Source organism: Anopheles darlingi, chromosome 2 (genome assembly GCF_943734745.1).
Source record: "Anopheles darlingi chromosome 2, idAnoDarlMG_H_01, whole genome shotgun sequence".
NCBI lineage: Eukaryota > Metazoa > Arthropoda > Insecta > Diptera > Culicidae > Anopheles > Anopheles darlingi.
In genome coordinates, this window is record NC_064874.1 from 68476489 (window position 1) to 68491056 (window position 14568).

Here is a 14568-nt window from a genome sequence, read left to right on the forward strand (position 1 = left end):
AACAGTCGAACGCCGCATGCCGCCGCACTGGTGCCCGGGATGTAGGGTTGGAGGTGTGTGCCGGATCGGAACCATCGGATAAGGAGGAATCATTCTCGGGAGAGTTTTCCTCCACAATGTATGCATAATGCTTACGCTCAACTCTGTCCCTCCGTAAGCACACACACGGTGCTGGATGATGGAGTGAGCCCGTTTGCTGGTCATCGGTCGGTGTGCCTCTGCTGGAGGCACACGGACGATGCTTGGCGCGTGCACGGTTAAACTCAATATTCTACTCACCGAGCAGTGTGGTACGTTATGCGTTACGCCGCCATCGTACGGCAGTCCAGAGTGCCCGAGATCGGTGCCAAAGACGACGGTGCAAGACGAAATGTATCCTTTGCATAATAGCAGCGCCTGGTGAGTAGGTTAACCAGCTTCGGCCGTCTAGCGTCAGCGAGCAGCTATTTCGTTTAATTGAATCGCACATCCACTTCCACTCGTATTTCCTCACGAGTTCCTCTCTCTAAACTCTAAGCAGCTGCTCAGTCTGCTGCTGCGGTTCGCTTGGCGTTTGGCGAGAAGAATGTAATATTCCGCTCATGTAGACTTAATTAATGTATGGTCCCGCAACGCGCTTACAGAGTGACGCATGGATGGATCCGCTGGAAGTGGGAATCTATTTCTGGTCCCCAGTATTTGGCAACACTTTCGATGCTGACGCCGCCGTCAGCTTTTGGGGGCTAGGCTAGGTGGCGAAAGATGTATCAGGATGACGATCACGTCACTGGTCTGGCATCTGAAATGTTTCGAACCGGAAAGGGTGGAGGGGGGCATAAAACGGAATGTCTCCAAAGAATTCGCTATAGGAATGCTGCGAGTTTCCATTTTCTTTTGTATGTTTTATGGTTGCGCATGATTTCTTTTTCTTCTCCTTTGGTCAGCGCCGCAAAATCGGATATTCTCGGAAGCTGGACTTTTACTTCCGACTTCCTTCGTCGGCTTTTTTTTCGGTTCCTCTAAAGTCAACCTGAGACGAAACGATAGGCGGATGTGAAATATGGCGTGGAATTGAAAGATAGAGCATGGAGAACTCATTTTTGTTGCAAATCTTCTTTCTAGGCTGCTTATAGGTTGGCACTTTTTATATTATTATAAGTGAATTATTGTGTTGTTTTACATTCGTAATGTTTGATCTTAGCTATTAAAGTATAATAGTATATTATTTTTGTCTCGCCAAGGCTTATATTTAATAGTTTCATTTCGTTATACCATAAATGAATTCATTTGTTCCTAAAATAAACAAACAATAGCTGAATATAAATATTTAGCTTCTTTTTTGAAAGTAACATTTATGCTATGCTCGAAAGTAAAAATGAAAAGAATTCGTTCCTGGTATTCAAGGATTAGGAGCGTGATGATGCCATTCCCGGTGGATGTGAAAGGAATAACGGTCTCGTTACGGAGTATTCTACTACCTTCCTTGGTTATGATTCCTATATAAAGACATATCGGAAGATAACGAGACGAACGTTCGACTATGCAGCACGCATATGGTGCATAATAAAAAAAATCAAACTATTTCTGCATTATGCAACTCCAAGTATGGTTTATCTGAAAAGTAAAAAGTACTTGCTTTTGTTTCAGTTCTTTTTGCTTAAGATAGAAACTGTACTAAACGGGATCTATTTTTTTTGCACAAATCAATCCTTTTCTTTATCCTGGAAACATGTGAGTGCAACAGATGCTTTGGTGTCAAAATTGAGTTCGCTTTAAAAAATGGCAAAATTGGTGTTGCAATATTTCTCTCTCTCTCTCTCACTCTCTAGCTGGTTGTCGTCCAGTAACTGATTCCGGTCGCTTTTCCATACAATCGGTTGGATACGTTCATGAGCAACGGCATTTTTGGAACATTGCGCGTCGATCCGACATCCTTTCGGTTGGCGAGAGAAATGGAGCTGTCAACGCTAGCTAACGCCACGGCAGTTACACTAATCTCTAGAGATGGGTGCGAAGCGAAATGAGGAAAGACGCGAGGTGGAGTGAATAGTGGGTGTGCTCACGTCTAGATGTACCCTAACACGCTATCCTATTTATCAACCTTCCATGCTATGACCAGTGAATAACACACTGTGTGTCGTGTGCATGTATGTGTGGCACGGAACCATTTGCGGAGTTCACACAGTGCACTAGGCCACCGGCAAGGAGGCGTTGTGCCGGCGATTCCTTCTACTCCGTCCCTCGGATTAGCAGAAGATTGTTACAACGGACTGATCGTAACTCTTGCTTCATCTCGGGACTACCGCTGCCCTTTGTCGATTTTGTGAAGATCTCGGCTGGTGCTGCTAGCCATCGTCTGGGTTGCCATCGTCGTAGCTGCACTCCACTCCACCGGCAACGAAGAAAAGGGTTCGGTGGATGAGGAAGGGATGCAATAATTTATTTGATTTCCAACGGAAGCAATATCGTGTGCTCTGCTTCGCTGGTCACGATTTTGTGGCCGGCTCTTTGGTTAAAACTAACGACACCACCATGTGGCCGGCTGGTAGGCGGTGGCCAAGTAACCGTCAGCACACGATGCCCCATCTCCTAGATGTGACTGGTGTAACCGCAGTCCCAACGCAGGAACAGTGTGTGGAACTTTATGATGCGTTGTTCGGTTACCTCATGAAGGGTAGGGTACTTGGCAGCTAGAAGCTGTATTGTTTCCATGGTACATAAGTCGCGCGGACTGATCGGTTTCAAGGAAATGTTGTGTTTACGATCTACCTAGTTTTGCATAAGATCAAGCGGCGCAGAGCATGCATGTCGGTAACGGATTGTTTTGCCGTTGAAAAGGGTTTTTTAAAAAGAAGAGATGTTAACAGCTTTTGACACTTTCTGCAAAAGAAATGACAAAAGAATTCTTTTAAGCAAGAATTGCATAAGCTCTATGAACTTTTCAAACCAATACCGAACCAAACACATAACCTGATTCTCACCTGTGTCCCTCCAAAAATGCGGGCAATTGCCAGGACGCGGCAAAGTATTGGACAGCAAAGTGCAGCATCAATTCCCCGGTTGCACATTCTGTGTTGCAGAAGTGTTGCAGCGAACCAAAAATCAATTTGTTCTAGCAATGCGGAATGGGAGGCATCGGCACTCTTATCGTGCACATACTAAACACCATCACCACCAGACCCTTCGGAATGTACCATTCCATTACAAAATGAGGTGCTTTGAGACGATTTGTTGCAAAACAATTCCCGGCCACAAATATTTAGCCAAGTGGCAGTGTGAAGAGATAAGGCAGAATCCATGTAGAACTAGGATTTCCGCATGAGCACAGAGTTGCAGCGGGTTGTGGCGTTTTTTTCCCGGAGAAAAGATTAGATTTTAGCGCATCCATTCGCAAAGGCATCTGGTTGCGTTGACTACTGCGCTCATAGTATCACCACGTCTGAGGTCTGAGGTTCACCTTAAAACGTCCGGCTTTGAACTAAGCAAGAAGCAACAGTTCCCTAAGGCATTTACAGTTAGACACACTTCGGTGTTTGCTTGCGTATGCTTGCGGGGCCCGTGGCTCTTGGCCCGTTCATCAGTGAGGCCACAGCGAGTGGATTCGTTTTAATTTACATACCCTGCACGGCGCGGCCCCATCCGCACTTCTTGTATGAGGCCGAAATGAATGGATACTCGTTCAGTGGAGGTTTACCGCGGGCGAATGTACTTCAATGGTTTGGCAGACAGGAAAGCAAAGCTCTACAATGTTAGTATTTTCGTGAAAATCGATGCGAGTGTTTGTTGATGGCGGTGGCACCGTGGTTGGCTAGAATCAACAACACACGGAACACAACGATGTGGTTCGAAGCGAACATCGTTGGTAAGCTTTTGAGTGCTTGTCTTCTGTCTTCTTCGTCTTTCTATCTTACCAAGAAATTCTATTTCCGATGTCTTTTCTTCGCTGTAGTGCTTTATTTCGTAGAATAAATTGCGAATAACATGGGTTTCGCTTTCATTTCTTTTTGCCAGGGGTTTGATCTGACGACAAAACACGTGTCTACTGGTTAGAGGCTAGAGATATGGAGGGAACTGTTGAGGTTAGGAATGTTGATTGTCTTACGGGGAATGACAGAATTCCAACGCCGGCATTATTGTTGGAAGGTTCCTGATTCCGAAAATGTCTATTTTGTGGTCAGCTTTTGAAATGTTATTTTTGTTGAGATTCTATTATGCATTTGGCAAGGATTTTGAATGGTTCTTCGAGTACAAATTTGTCGTATGAACACATCATATCATACATCGTTGAATCTATGTGTAATGGTAGAGTATTTAAAAGAAGTCCATTACAGTTTGTCACATTCCAGTACCATTTCTCTCCAGTACCAAGAAAAATGTACGGCTTCTGATTGGTTGCTTTGTTAGGAAATCACATCGAACCGGAAATCGTCGATAGCACATTTTAATAGTTCATCTTGTTCGAATCGGAACAAAGGTTAAAATAGAACATCGATATGGCCTCGATATGGAATCTACGAGTCTTACCCGAGTAAGCTCGACATGCTTCCGATCAGCCGAAGAATAACATCTGCAAGTGGCGTGTGAGTGTACAGGTGCTGTCCACTTGTATTATACATACACCATACAATACCTGCCCATCGCAAGAGCAGGAAACATGACTTGAAAATACGTCTCGCAAATATTTGCAATTTGCGTGCCTGCTGGGCATTCCGTGCCTGATGTGCCAGGGCGATTGGTTCGCCATGGTTTTGCTCTCCGACATTTGCACACGTGCAAAGTGTTTAATGGGATTTCGCAATTGCATATCCGCCATTCCTGTATGTGTGCCACTCTAGTGAAAGCCGCCCAATGATGCGGTAAATCCGTTAGGTGCTCGAGGATTCAATCTTATTAATTCAAATATTTGAATCACTTGTGCAACAGGACAAGCGAAGCAGCACGTGTCCCTAAATTAGAAACCAATTCACTATGGCGCGATTGCCACACGGATAGTAGGGCATCGCTCTTCAGATGAAGTTTCACTTCGTCTCGATTCTCGAAACATGTCATGAATTTATGATCGAAACAATACCGTATCAATCTTACGTAAGGGACTTCATCTGCCACGGATCGCATCATATTAATCCTGGTCGCACGTAGACCTTACCATCGCTTACCCAGCGTGAGCTTGTCACCGGCCCCCTCTAATGATGATGTTCGGTGCAGGAGCGTAAATGTGTCTCCCAAAATAACAAACTTCCCACGAAGAACCGAAGCAAAATAAAAAAAAAATGGAACGAATCTCATCAACTTTTCCAGCAGGGGTGCGAACGTTCCTATTTGTTGCGAGTGCGAGTGAGCGAGCGAAGCGATCAGTGTGTGCCTGTGTGTGTTGTTTGGGGGAGGGCGTTTCAGCTTTCCGTTTTCCAGCCTCTAGGTTCGCTCCTGTTTTCCGTCGTAATTATTCCGGCAAGCTTTTGATGAAGTGTCACAAATTTCCCAAAGCGGTACCCAACTTTATTATGCCTATGTTTTTGGATACCATTCACTACACGTTGGCGGTGGGGCAATGGGCCTGGGATGCGTTAACTACTTTCTCTTTGCCAGGTGGATGGTGAAAGCGATTTGTGTTTAAACGGATAGGTAGATAGAACCTTGTGTCTGTTACGACACGAGGAGATTTCTAGAGGGGCCTTCAACGCTTTTAGCTGACTACTGAAGTGCTAGAGTTTTCTATTTTCTGCCTAAATAATACCCCACGTTTGAATAGGTTCATTTCAGTTTTTGAACTTACGTCACTACCGGGAAAAATAGAAAATTCTTTTACATACGTTTGCTTTTGTTGATTTTGCTCGTTGCGTAAGGTTTATGCTATTTTAACATGAGCCTATTTTTAAACTTTTAATTGTTATCGATACTTTGTAAACATTACTATACCACATTGCCATCCTTTGAATATGCAAATCTGAGTCAAAACAGGACTTTTTGATTTATACGGCTCTGAACCTGGGCGCATGAACCATAGTTCCTTTTCAATAACATTGGATGAATGGTGCTCTTAACCTCGAACTTTTCCTGAAGTAGATTAACTAAACGCACTATCTGTACGTATCTTAAATTCTCATCGGTCACAAACCCACCGAGTCCATTGCCCATTGAGTGCCGTTACGGGGGACAGGGGGACAAGAGGTTTTCCCAACATTAATTTACTCTTCGAGGTAGAGCTAGACCAACGGTAGAATAACGGAGAAATGATAGTTTCCTAGCGGACGCTCCGGTTACCTTTTTCCTTCATGGCGCTACCGTGGTGCGTGGGTGTTTTCTGTTGGTCAACCCCGGAGCTAAGCTCACATCAACCATGTTCTCAGTAACCGGGCTCAACCATATCAAGCAGCTTCTATGCTTCGCTCTCACTCCACAGAGCACTGTGTGGCGTATATTTACATAAAATTACAGCCCGTCGTCACCCGGATTTCAGGCTAAATATCTTGAATCTTCTTTTGCATAATAGTGCCTCTGTACACTGCACCATTCCCGTGCATTTTGTCTCCGGTGAAAAATGTTATGCGCGCTGCAGTTAAACAGGCGAAGCGAATGAGCTGGTTGGTTTATGTTTCGCTGAACTCGCAGGCTCACTGAATGTTAGGCACCTAGAATAGCATAGAACGCTACCATTTGCTCACCTGAGATGAAACTGTTTTCTTTTCGCTGTGGCAGGGTAGATAAGAAAGGAGGTTATTTCGAAACATAAAGCAAATGGTACAACAAAGACGTTGCCCACGTCCGGAAGTGCATTTTCGCTGCGCTAGAAGAGCGTTCAATGTAGCGGGGGAACATGATGGTTTCCGGAGCTTCTGTGGTTTCCATAGCGTCTCGCTAATAATATTCCGCTTGGATTCCAAATTACGTCCAGCAAGGGAGAATAAGAAGCCCCATGGGAATTGTGCGCTCGTTGAGTTATTCTTTTCTATTTTTTCTGTAACCTAAAAACACTATACGAATACAAAGTGCTCGTTTTAAATCGTTTGCCCAAGCGCGGTGCTATGGATAAGAGAATAGAGCTGTTCTGTTGGAGGATAATGGTAAAAAAATATTTCTGAGTACATTTCTGTTACGAAATTTCGCAAAAGAGCCAGAAATTCCTTGCTCCCCGAGGCAACAATTTAGTGACCATAAATTTACTGCGCCACCTCTTAACTTTGGGTGGGAAAATTGTAACACCAGTGGTGGAAAACTAGGTATAAGAATGAAAAATGCAGTGCAAGGAACGGTCTGATAAACGCACCGAACTGAAGTTGGCTGGCACACCGAGCGTAATGAGCTGTACGATAGACAGTGCAAATCATGTGGACCAAGAGAAAACTTCTTTCTGCACCGTCAGCAATTTTCTCGTTCTCTGTTTTTGCTGCTGAGGAAGAGGATTGCCATGTTTTATAAAGGTGCCAAGAAGCAAAAGATTTTAGACAAATGCGTCTAGTTTGTGGTGAAAAACGATCCAATACTTAAAAAGAAAGAACATTCTCATCGCGCGACACAGCAAATTGGATTCGGTTTGAATGTTTTCAGCCCATCCCGTCCGTCTCTACTGCTGTTGGATATCAGCTTTATCACTTCTGGCCAGGCGGTGCAATATTCCTAGGCTTATTCACCCCTTGCTAGACCTGCGGTAGTTCTTCCAGGACAGTTAATTAAGCATTTTCCTTCCGCGCAATCTTTCGCTCCGAAACCACGATAGCCCAGTGGCCGGCAATTACTGTTTTCCTTCCAGGTCAGATGGGGCTGAACTTGTGCTGTTCGTACGTTCGTTCGTTCGTTTGTTCCCTCATGGGCATGTCACTTCATTCGCAGTCTGTGAACATTCCCAGCATAACGGACCGTCATTTACGGGAGGGCAGATGAGCGTGTTGTGGTATGGTGTCCACTGGTCGAGCAAAAAGATGACCATCCTGTGAGGGGCCCAATGTAAGCCGTCGGTTTGGACGCTACATGTAGACTATTCTGTCTATTCAGCAAACACTGTGCCTGTTGATAGGCGTTACGAATATGATGTGGCATTATCACCGCTAATGTAAGGTGTGTCGATGGCACGCTCGATAATAGTTCCTTTTCCGTTAAGAGCCGATGGACCGGAAGGCGTTGATAATCGAACGGAAGGCTCATTCGGATGAGCATTAGCAATCGTCATTTGTGAGCATGGTGTTGGCCTTCTTCAGTGAACCACATCGATCTGATATCCGTTGCGACGTGAGAGGAATGGTTTTTTGGTGCTGCTTTCAGCATGGAATAAATACGTCTCATTTGAACACCGACTTGATCTTGATGTGACCTATCGGACTTTTCGTTGCTGTTTCCGTTTATGCACGAAATTACTTTGAGATCAGCTGAGTTGTTTCCCGTCATTTCGATACAGTTCGAGGACAAGTGATTAATTATAGCTTCGTGATGCGGCCATGGTTTATGAAATGGAGTTCACATGATATAGCAAGATTGCATCCAACAAATCGCTCTTTTATTCGTCTTGAAAATCAGCCAGAGTATTTAGATCATCTGAACAATAGAATCTTATTAGAAGCGGGATACGGTTGATGGCACACAAGCAGTAGGATAAAATCGAGTGTTCCGAAATGCCCGGTATAATGTACCGGCCATTTTTGTGGGAACTAGTAAAAGAGATATTTCTTGTATTTACGATGCGGAACGCATTCTTTTAACGATTCAATCAGGGTAGAACGACCTCCGCCATTTTTCTGTAGGAGAAATGACTGCGAGCATAAGATTATGTTTCGGAAACGATTTGTAGCATTTATGATGCATCACTCGGTAATAGTTTTGGGTGCAGAGCAAATTAGCACACCCGCTGGTGCTGAAGTTAATTTTTTGACGCCGCGTAATGTAGCATCATGTTAATGAGAAATCGCTCCAGTAGCACAGGGAGGACAGCGGAGCATACAGGGTGAGCTATTAAAAGAGCGAGGGATTAAATGATGCGAACCGGAGCGAAGTTAATAGTTTGTTTTACCTACCCATTCACCGCGTCCCGTTTTTAATGTTGCTTTACGTCTTTTTGTTTTATTGCAGCTCATCACATGAAATGCATTTCCCGCATTTGATAGATCCCCGTTACTACACACCAATGAAAAGGAGGAAGAGCGCACAACACCGCACGTGATGCAGTGAGACGGCGGTTAGAGCATCATTATGCTACGGAACTGGACGCTCCCTTGCATGCGACTGGAGCGCATTAACCAGCACACCACCATCAGCATCATCATCGTGACGCCCGTGATCGCTGCGGCATGACGAAAGCACCACAACTTTCCCTCTCTCGGATCAGCATCGAAATGGTCCACCGTCCCCGCGGGCACACCACTAATTATTCATCGAAAATGCATTAAAATTCATTCGTCAGCCAGATGGTGCTTTGAACCCCAACCGTACTGCGAAAAGGGCTGGTCAGACCATTATGCTTTGCACAAATTAAACCGTGGCACTGCTGTGGACACATCCAAATGGTGCGGGTATAGGGCGGTAGGCGGTAGATTTGTCAAGCTTATAGCGATGGCGTAGTCGCAGCAAAGTGAAAAGGGAGCTTTTGGGAGAATTATTCACCGGTTGACCGCGCGACGGACATTGTGGTCATTTTCCGTTCGCTTTGTTTCATGGCTGTTTCGTTTGCTATGATAGAGAAAATGAAAAGAACCACAAACTGGGGGAATGTAACGGTTCCGTAGAAGCATCATTTAGGCTAGCAAATCTGGTACAGGTTTCTTCATTGGATGTCAGTTCGTTTTGGCAAGTTTGAAATGTGCTAAAGACTCGCTGTTTATGAAAAATTTAAACAGTCTTTACAGAAACAGTAACGCAATGTAAATGACATTCTTGAAAATCTATTGTCTTATATAAAACCAAGCAAATGATACCTAAGCTGTTACTTTGGATACAATGACCAGTAAATTGGAAACTTATTTCCAAGAATCGTGTTAGCATATTTAGATTTGTTTGGCTATTAGACATTTGCTTTAAGTTCATGTACAAAACTGTATCAAAAGGACACAATGTTGATGTTGTAATGCTGCTGGGCTGCAACAGAGGAGGATTCAGACATCCCGAATGTTGGCACTAAACGTTGTTTACCTGTTGATGTGATGGTTCCGTATTCTGTAAAAAAAAACTAGCTTGCATTGTTGACCGATGAGTTTTTTCATTAGCGACCTCTAACCAGCAGCACCAAGTGTTGCTGTGGTTCTTGTTGCAGGTAATTAATGCATCGTCACGATACATGTTTAATATGTTTTGTACATGTCTGCACCGCGATATGATATCAACTTTCCCTGGTTATAACAAAGCGGGGAATAAACTGCGTACCAAACCGCACTAGCTGACCAGCATGCTTGTGTACTTTGTACAACCGTTCGTTGCAGACATATTCATTTAGCGACTGCTTATTTATTTAATGCCACACTTTTTTCCGGGAGCTTTACCCTCACAATGGAAGTGCAATGCACTTGCTGGTTTACGGTGTTGCGTGCGGTGGTCAACGCGTAGCGTCAGATTCGTGGGCGTATTGAGCATCGAACTCGTGTTTTTGTTTGAACGGTTTGATTATTAAAAATTGCAACATACTTCGGTTTGCTCTGGGCACACTCAGGAAGCAGTCTGGCGGAAGGGCCAAGTGTGGCCAACAGAGGATGATTGCATTTTCCGACCAAAGCAAATGAATGCTCATACGCATTTCCCTTTGCGCTACTGCAAATAACCAATAGCACAGAGTATTCCGTGCGCAAATCAAACGATGCTCGGACGGGTGTTTCACGGACGTATTGCTACCGTTTGCACCCAGAAACAGCGAAAGTGATGCAAACCTTTTCCGCCCAGTATACGCATATCCGTTATCGTTGGCAGCTTGTTATTTCGCACCAACTATTCTTTTGCTTCCGGTGCGTACGAGCCATAGGTATTTTTTGAACATTGAGTTGTGCGCACGCTGAGTCCAAAAACTAGTAAACGGTTATCAGTCTGTCCGACGTACTGCATGCAATATTGGTGTCATCTTTATCAGGGTATGTTGTGCGGTTGTAAATGGTATCTTTACGCGTTGAACAGGCAACCATACGTTAGGGTGATAAAAAGTAAGCATGTGCTCGTGAGCTTATCATGAGCTCGGGAAAGGGTATAAGGAAAGGGAAAAGGTTGGAAGGTTGGTCTAGTTTGCGCAATACAGACGCCGGTTGATAACATTGTAATTTCAGCGAACGACGAACAGTTCGGTGGTGATTTGAACCGTAGGGGCTTAGCAAGCTTTAGTGTTTGTTTTCGGCTTGATTGTTAAGGGACCTAATGCTGTGATCAACCAATAATGACCGATTATTTGCTTTCAGTTAGGTTAGCCAAAAGTGAAAGAGAATCTAGCAAGAAGGCGAGCGCTGACATCAAGCGTTATCAGATATCAGATTGTGTTAAACCATTCGTGAAGTGAAGTGAAAGTGAAGAATAAGTGGCGTATATTGGCTGTGATTGCGACTGCACATGTGGAAAGCTATGACCCTTCACCGGTGTACTGACAGCTGGCAGCAACCTTAAGGCTCATCAACAAGAGCGACGGGAAATTTCAATTTTCCTGGTCCGGCAGCAGCAGCAGCAGCAGCAGCAGTAGAATCTGGAGCAGCCAACGTCTGTGTAACAATAAAAAAAAAACGAATGGTTTTCAGGTGGCTAGCTGTCTCGGTGGAGTGCTAGTGTTATGTGGTGCATCGCTTATGTGTAGAGTGGATCGTTTTGTGCGTTGTGTTTTCCTTTTCCGTTCGCGGTGAGTGAGAGGGTGGCCGAGCGTAGGGCAACCAGCAGCTGAAGCGCGCAATGTCCAACGTCAACTTAAGCAGAATGTTTCGCGGCAAGTTCCGCACGAACACGTGCCGGATCGTGCTGCTGACGTCGCTTGTGTGGCTGTTGATCGATGTGATACTGATCGTTAACTATGCCGACTGTCCCAGCTCTGGAGGAGGTTCCAGTTGGCTTTGCAAACGCAGTACAGAGTATGATGTAGAGGTGAGTCTCTTGCTTATTTTTCTTATCTAGATGTTACATGCTGTTACTTTGCGTACAATCGATGCAATGCTACGTGGAATGTAGACAACAGATTTAGTAGCATCGCCAGATAAGCTTCTAGACGCGGCATTATGAGTATTTTTTTTTTCATTTTATTATTCCTAACCGAGCCAACGTTCTAGTCAACGTGATAACATATGCTATACAAGAGTGTAGGAAATGGTCAGTGCTTTTCCCAGCAGTATCCAAAAACCCAGAATTTTATAATATTCTCAACGCGGTACCAAAGCTGCGGCCACCACACATTCTCTGTAAAGACTGTGGAATCCCTCCGAAAGTGGATGGATTTATCGATTTTATCGATCCACTTGCGCTGGGATGGCGCTGCTGCGGAATGTAAAGTTCGTTAGTTTCGATCAACAATTTGCTCTCAGCATTCAATCTGCGCTGCTTTCTACGTTCTTCGATGGGAATTTTTCGGGAGTTCGTTGGCTCTGTTGGCCTGTGGTGTGCTGCTGCGAAGTGTGTAGCGCGTTCCGAAAGGTTAAATAGTTTTGAAATGATGCCTGGGGCTTTGTTATAAACTGTGAGATATTTCAATGGACCGGCACTAAAGCGCTCGTCAGGGAGTCCTTGAGCATTATTGAATAGGGCTCTCGTTTGGCAAAGTTTTTATCAGGTGCATAACTGCGGGATACCTATAAAAATGCTTCACAAAATGTACGATGCTATACACCACTAAATGATGAATTGCGGGGTATTCTCTATCGGTGCGGACTGCCAGTGGTTAGAGTGGAAATTATGCTATCCATTTTACCACATTCATTTCGCATTCGTGGTTAAGAACAACCAATGCGAATCAATTTAACTAATTGAATAATAGTTCAGATCATACCGTTTTTTTTAATTGCTGTTTTTCCTATAAATTTGCAAATTTGTGTTACCGATAGAAGGATAAAATTTTCCAATCAAATACATAGGAACTTCGGGAGGAATTGGTTCCAGTATAATAATAAAAAAACCCTTTTATCATTCGTCATTCAAAAGTTAGAATCCCTCAATGGTTATTTGATCGGAATATGACAATATACACAACGGATCATTCCATCGAGAATGAATAACTCAATTAAATTAAGGTTTATGTAGAATTTATAATGTGTTGTTTCGCAATACGATTGCATCGTGGTATGTGAAAGTTATTGATCCACTACAACATGAACATGCAACGTGGTTGGAATCTGTATCCGTTAATATAGGCCGCTTTTACAGACACGACATCGCAAGGCACCGAAACAGGTGCATCGTTTATGGATTCCAATGCTGCATAACTATGCGTTTTTTTCTAATTCCATGTGATCGTAAGACACATTCCCTGCAGAGCACTCCACTATTCAGTGAAAGAATGCCATCGATATAAATCAAACCTCGCACACCTGTCCCGTGGAGTACCATACGTACGGTGCAGTTGCATCTGTTTAATTTTGCGAAATAGATTGTTTCCTGCAAGCAAGTGCAAGTGCGGGTTGGTTGTGAAGTCCCCTTTGCAGCTTCGATGATCCCTCCTCGCGGCTACGGCTTGCATTGGAATGTGTTTCTAAGCGAATTCATCGTCACGAGAGCAAATTCAATCCCACTTCGGTTTTGCACAGCAGTGACTTGCATTCGCGAACTTTCGCTCGATCGGATTCAGGAAGCTGCACTGGCTTTTGAGCTAGTGCCACCCTTGCCGGTTGCACATATTGGCTCGGTTTCCTGTTCTATCTCGCTTGAATCCGATTGGAAATGGTTTCGTTGTGGTTTTTAGTTATAAATTTGCTATCTCTTGGGGCTTGGGAGTTTGCTAGCGGCGAAGCATATGCACACATGTGCTTCAGCCTGTGGCGTCCACATGGAGTGTCCGCGGTGGCATTTGGTGGCCACCACCAACAAATAACAAATCCTGATGCCGCAAAGTGAACTATCCCCACTGAAAGCTCCAATCAGACAGCAATTTATATTGCTGTGGCCCAGTTGAGCGATTCTTCCAACGAAGTTATCGATCACCAAACGTTCGACGTATAGGGTAAGGAGAATCACCAGACCACCCCTCACCCGACATAGCGGACTATCGGAATCGTTGTGTATCCTTCAGCAAAGGGCGTAGGGTTTGAATATAGCCGATTGAACCTGGCTCTAAACGGCTTGGCCGTCCCGGATTCGATGTTCGGTCTCTGTTGTTCTGTTCGTTTGCCAAAATTACATAAATCAATAACGAAACCCTTTTCGCTTTCTACTCTTATTTATAACGCTTCGTCGTGTTCTTGGTGGAGGGATTTTGCATACCAAACCGGGTTCCGAATCGAAGATACTGTAGATTCATGCTCCGAACCGTCCGTCTGATTAATCTGAGAAAGTTTCGAAAGGACGAACCGAAGCGCCGGGAGCGGAAAGCGGAAGATAACAACATTTCGTAAACCCAATGTTTCCTATGGTTGGGATTTGTCGATGCTGCTGCTGCTGCTGCTGCTGTGACCGTGTGTCGGTTGTGTTTACATGCTTGAAAGGTTATCTATTAGATTGTCGGAC

At 44.4% G+C, this 14568-nt stretch overlaps 1 protein-coding gene across 8 annotated transcripts in view; it reads left to right on the plus strand.

The window, feature by feature from the left end:
* LOC125952321 (polypeptide N-acetylgalactosaminyltransferase 5) overlaps positions 1-14568 on the plus strand; it is an 82000-nt gene that overhangs the window by 22229 nt on the left and 45203 nt on the right. For 5 of the 8 annotated variants that reach the window (XM_049681753.1, XM_049681752.1, XM_049681750.1 and 2 more), the window contains exon 2: positions 11337-12003. In XM_049681753.1, the coding sequence (XP_049537710.1) occupies positions 11815-12003 (189 nt within the window). In that variant the 5' untranslated portion in view covers positions 11337-11814. Of the gene's footprint in view, positions 1-9036; positions 9471-10189; positions 10214-11336; positions 12004-14568 lie in introns of those variants that run through there. The other 3 variants (XM_049681757.1, XM_049681754.1, XM_049681758.1) reach the window with 2 other exon arrangements.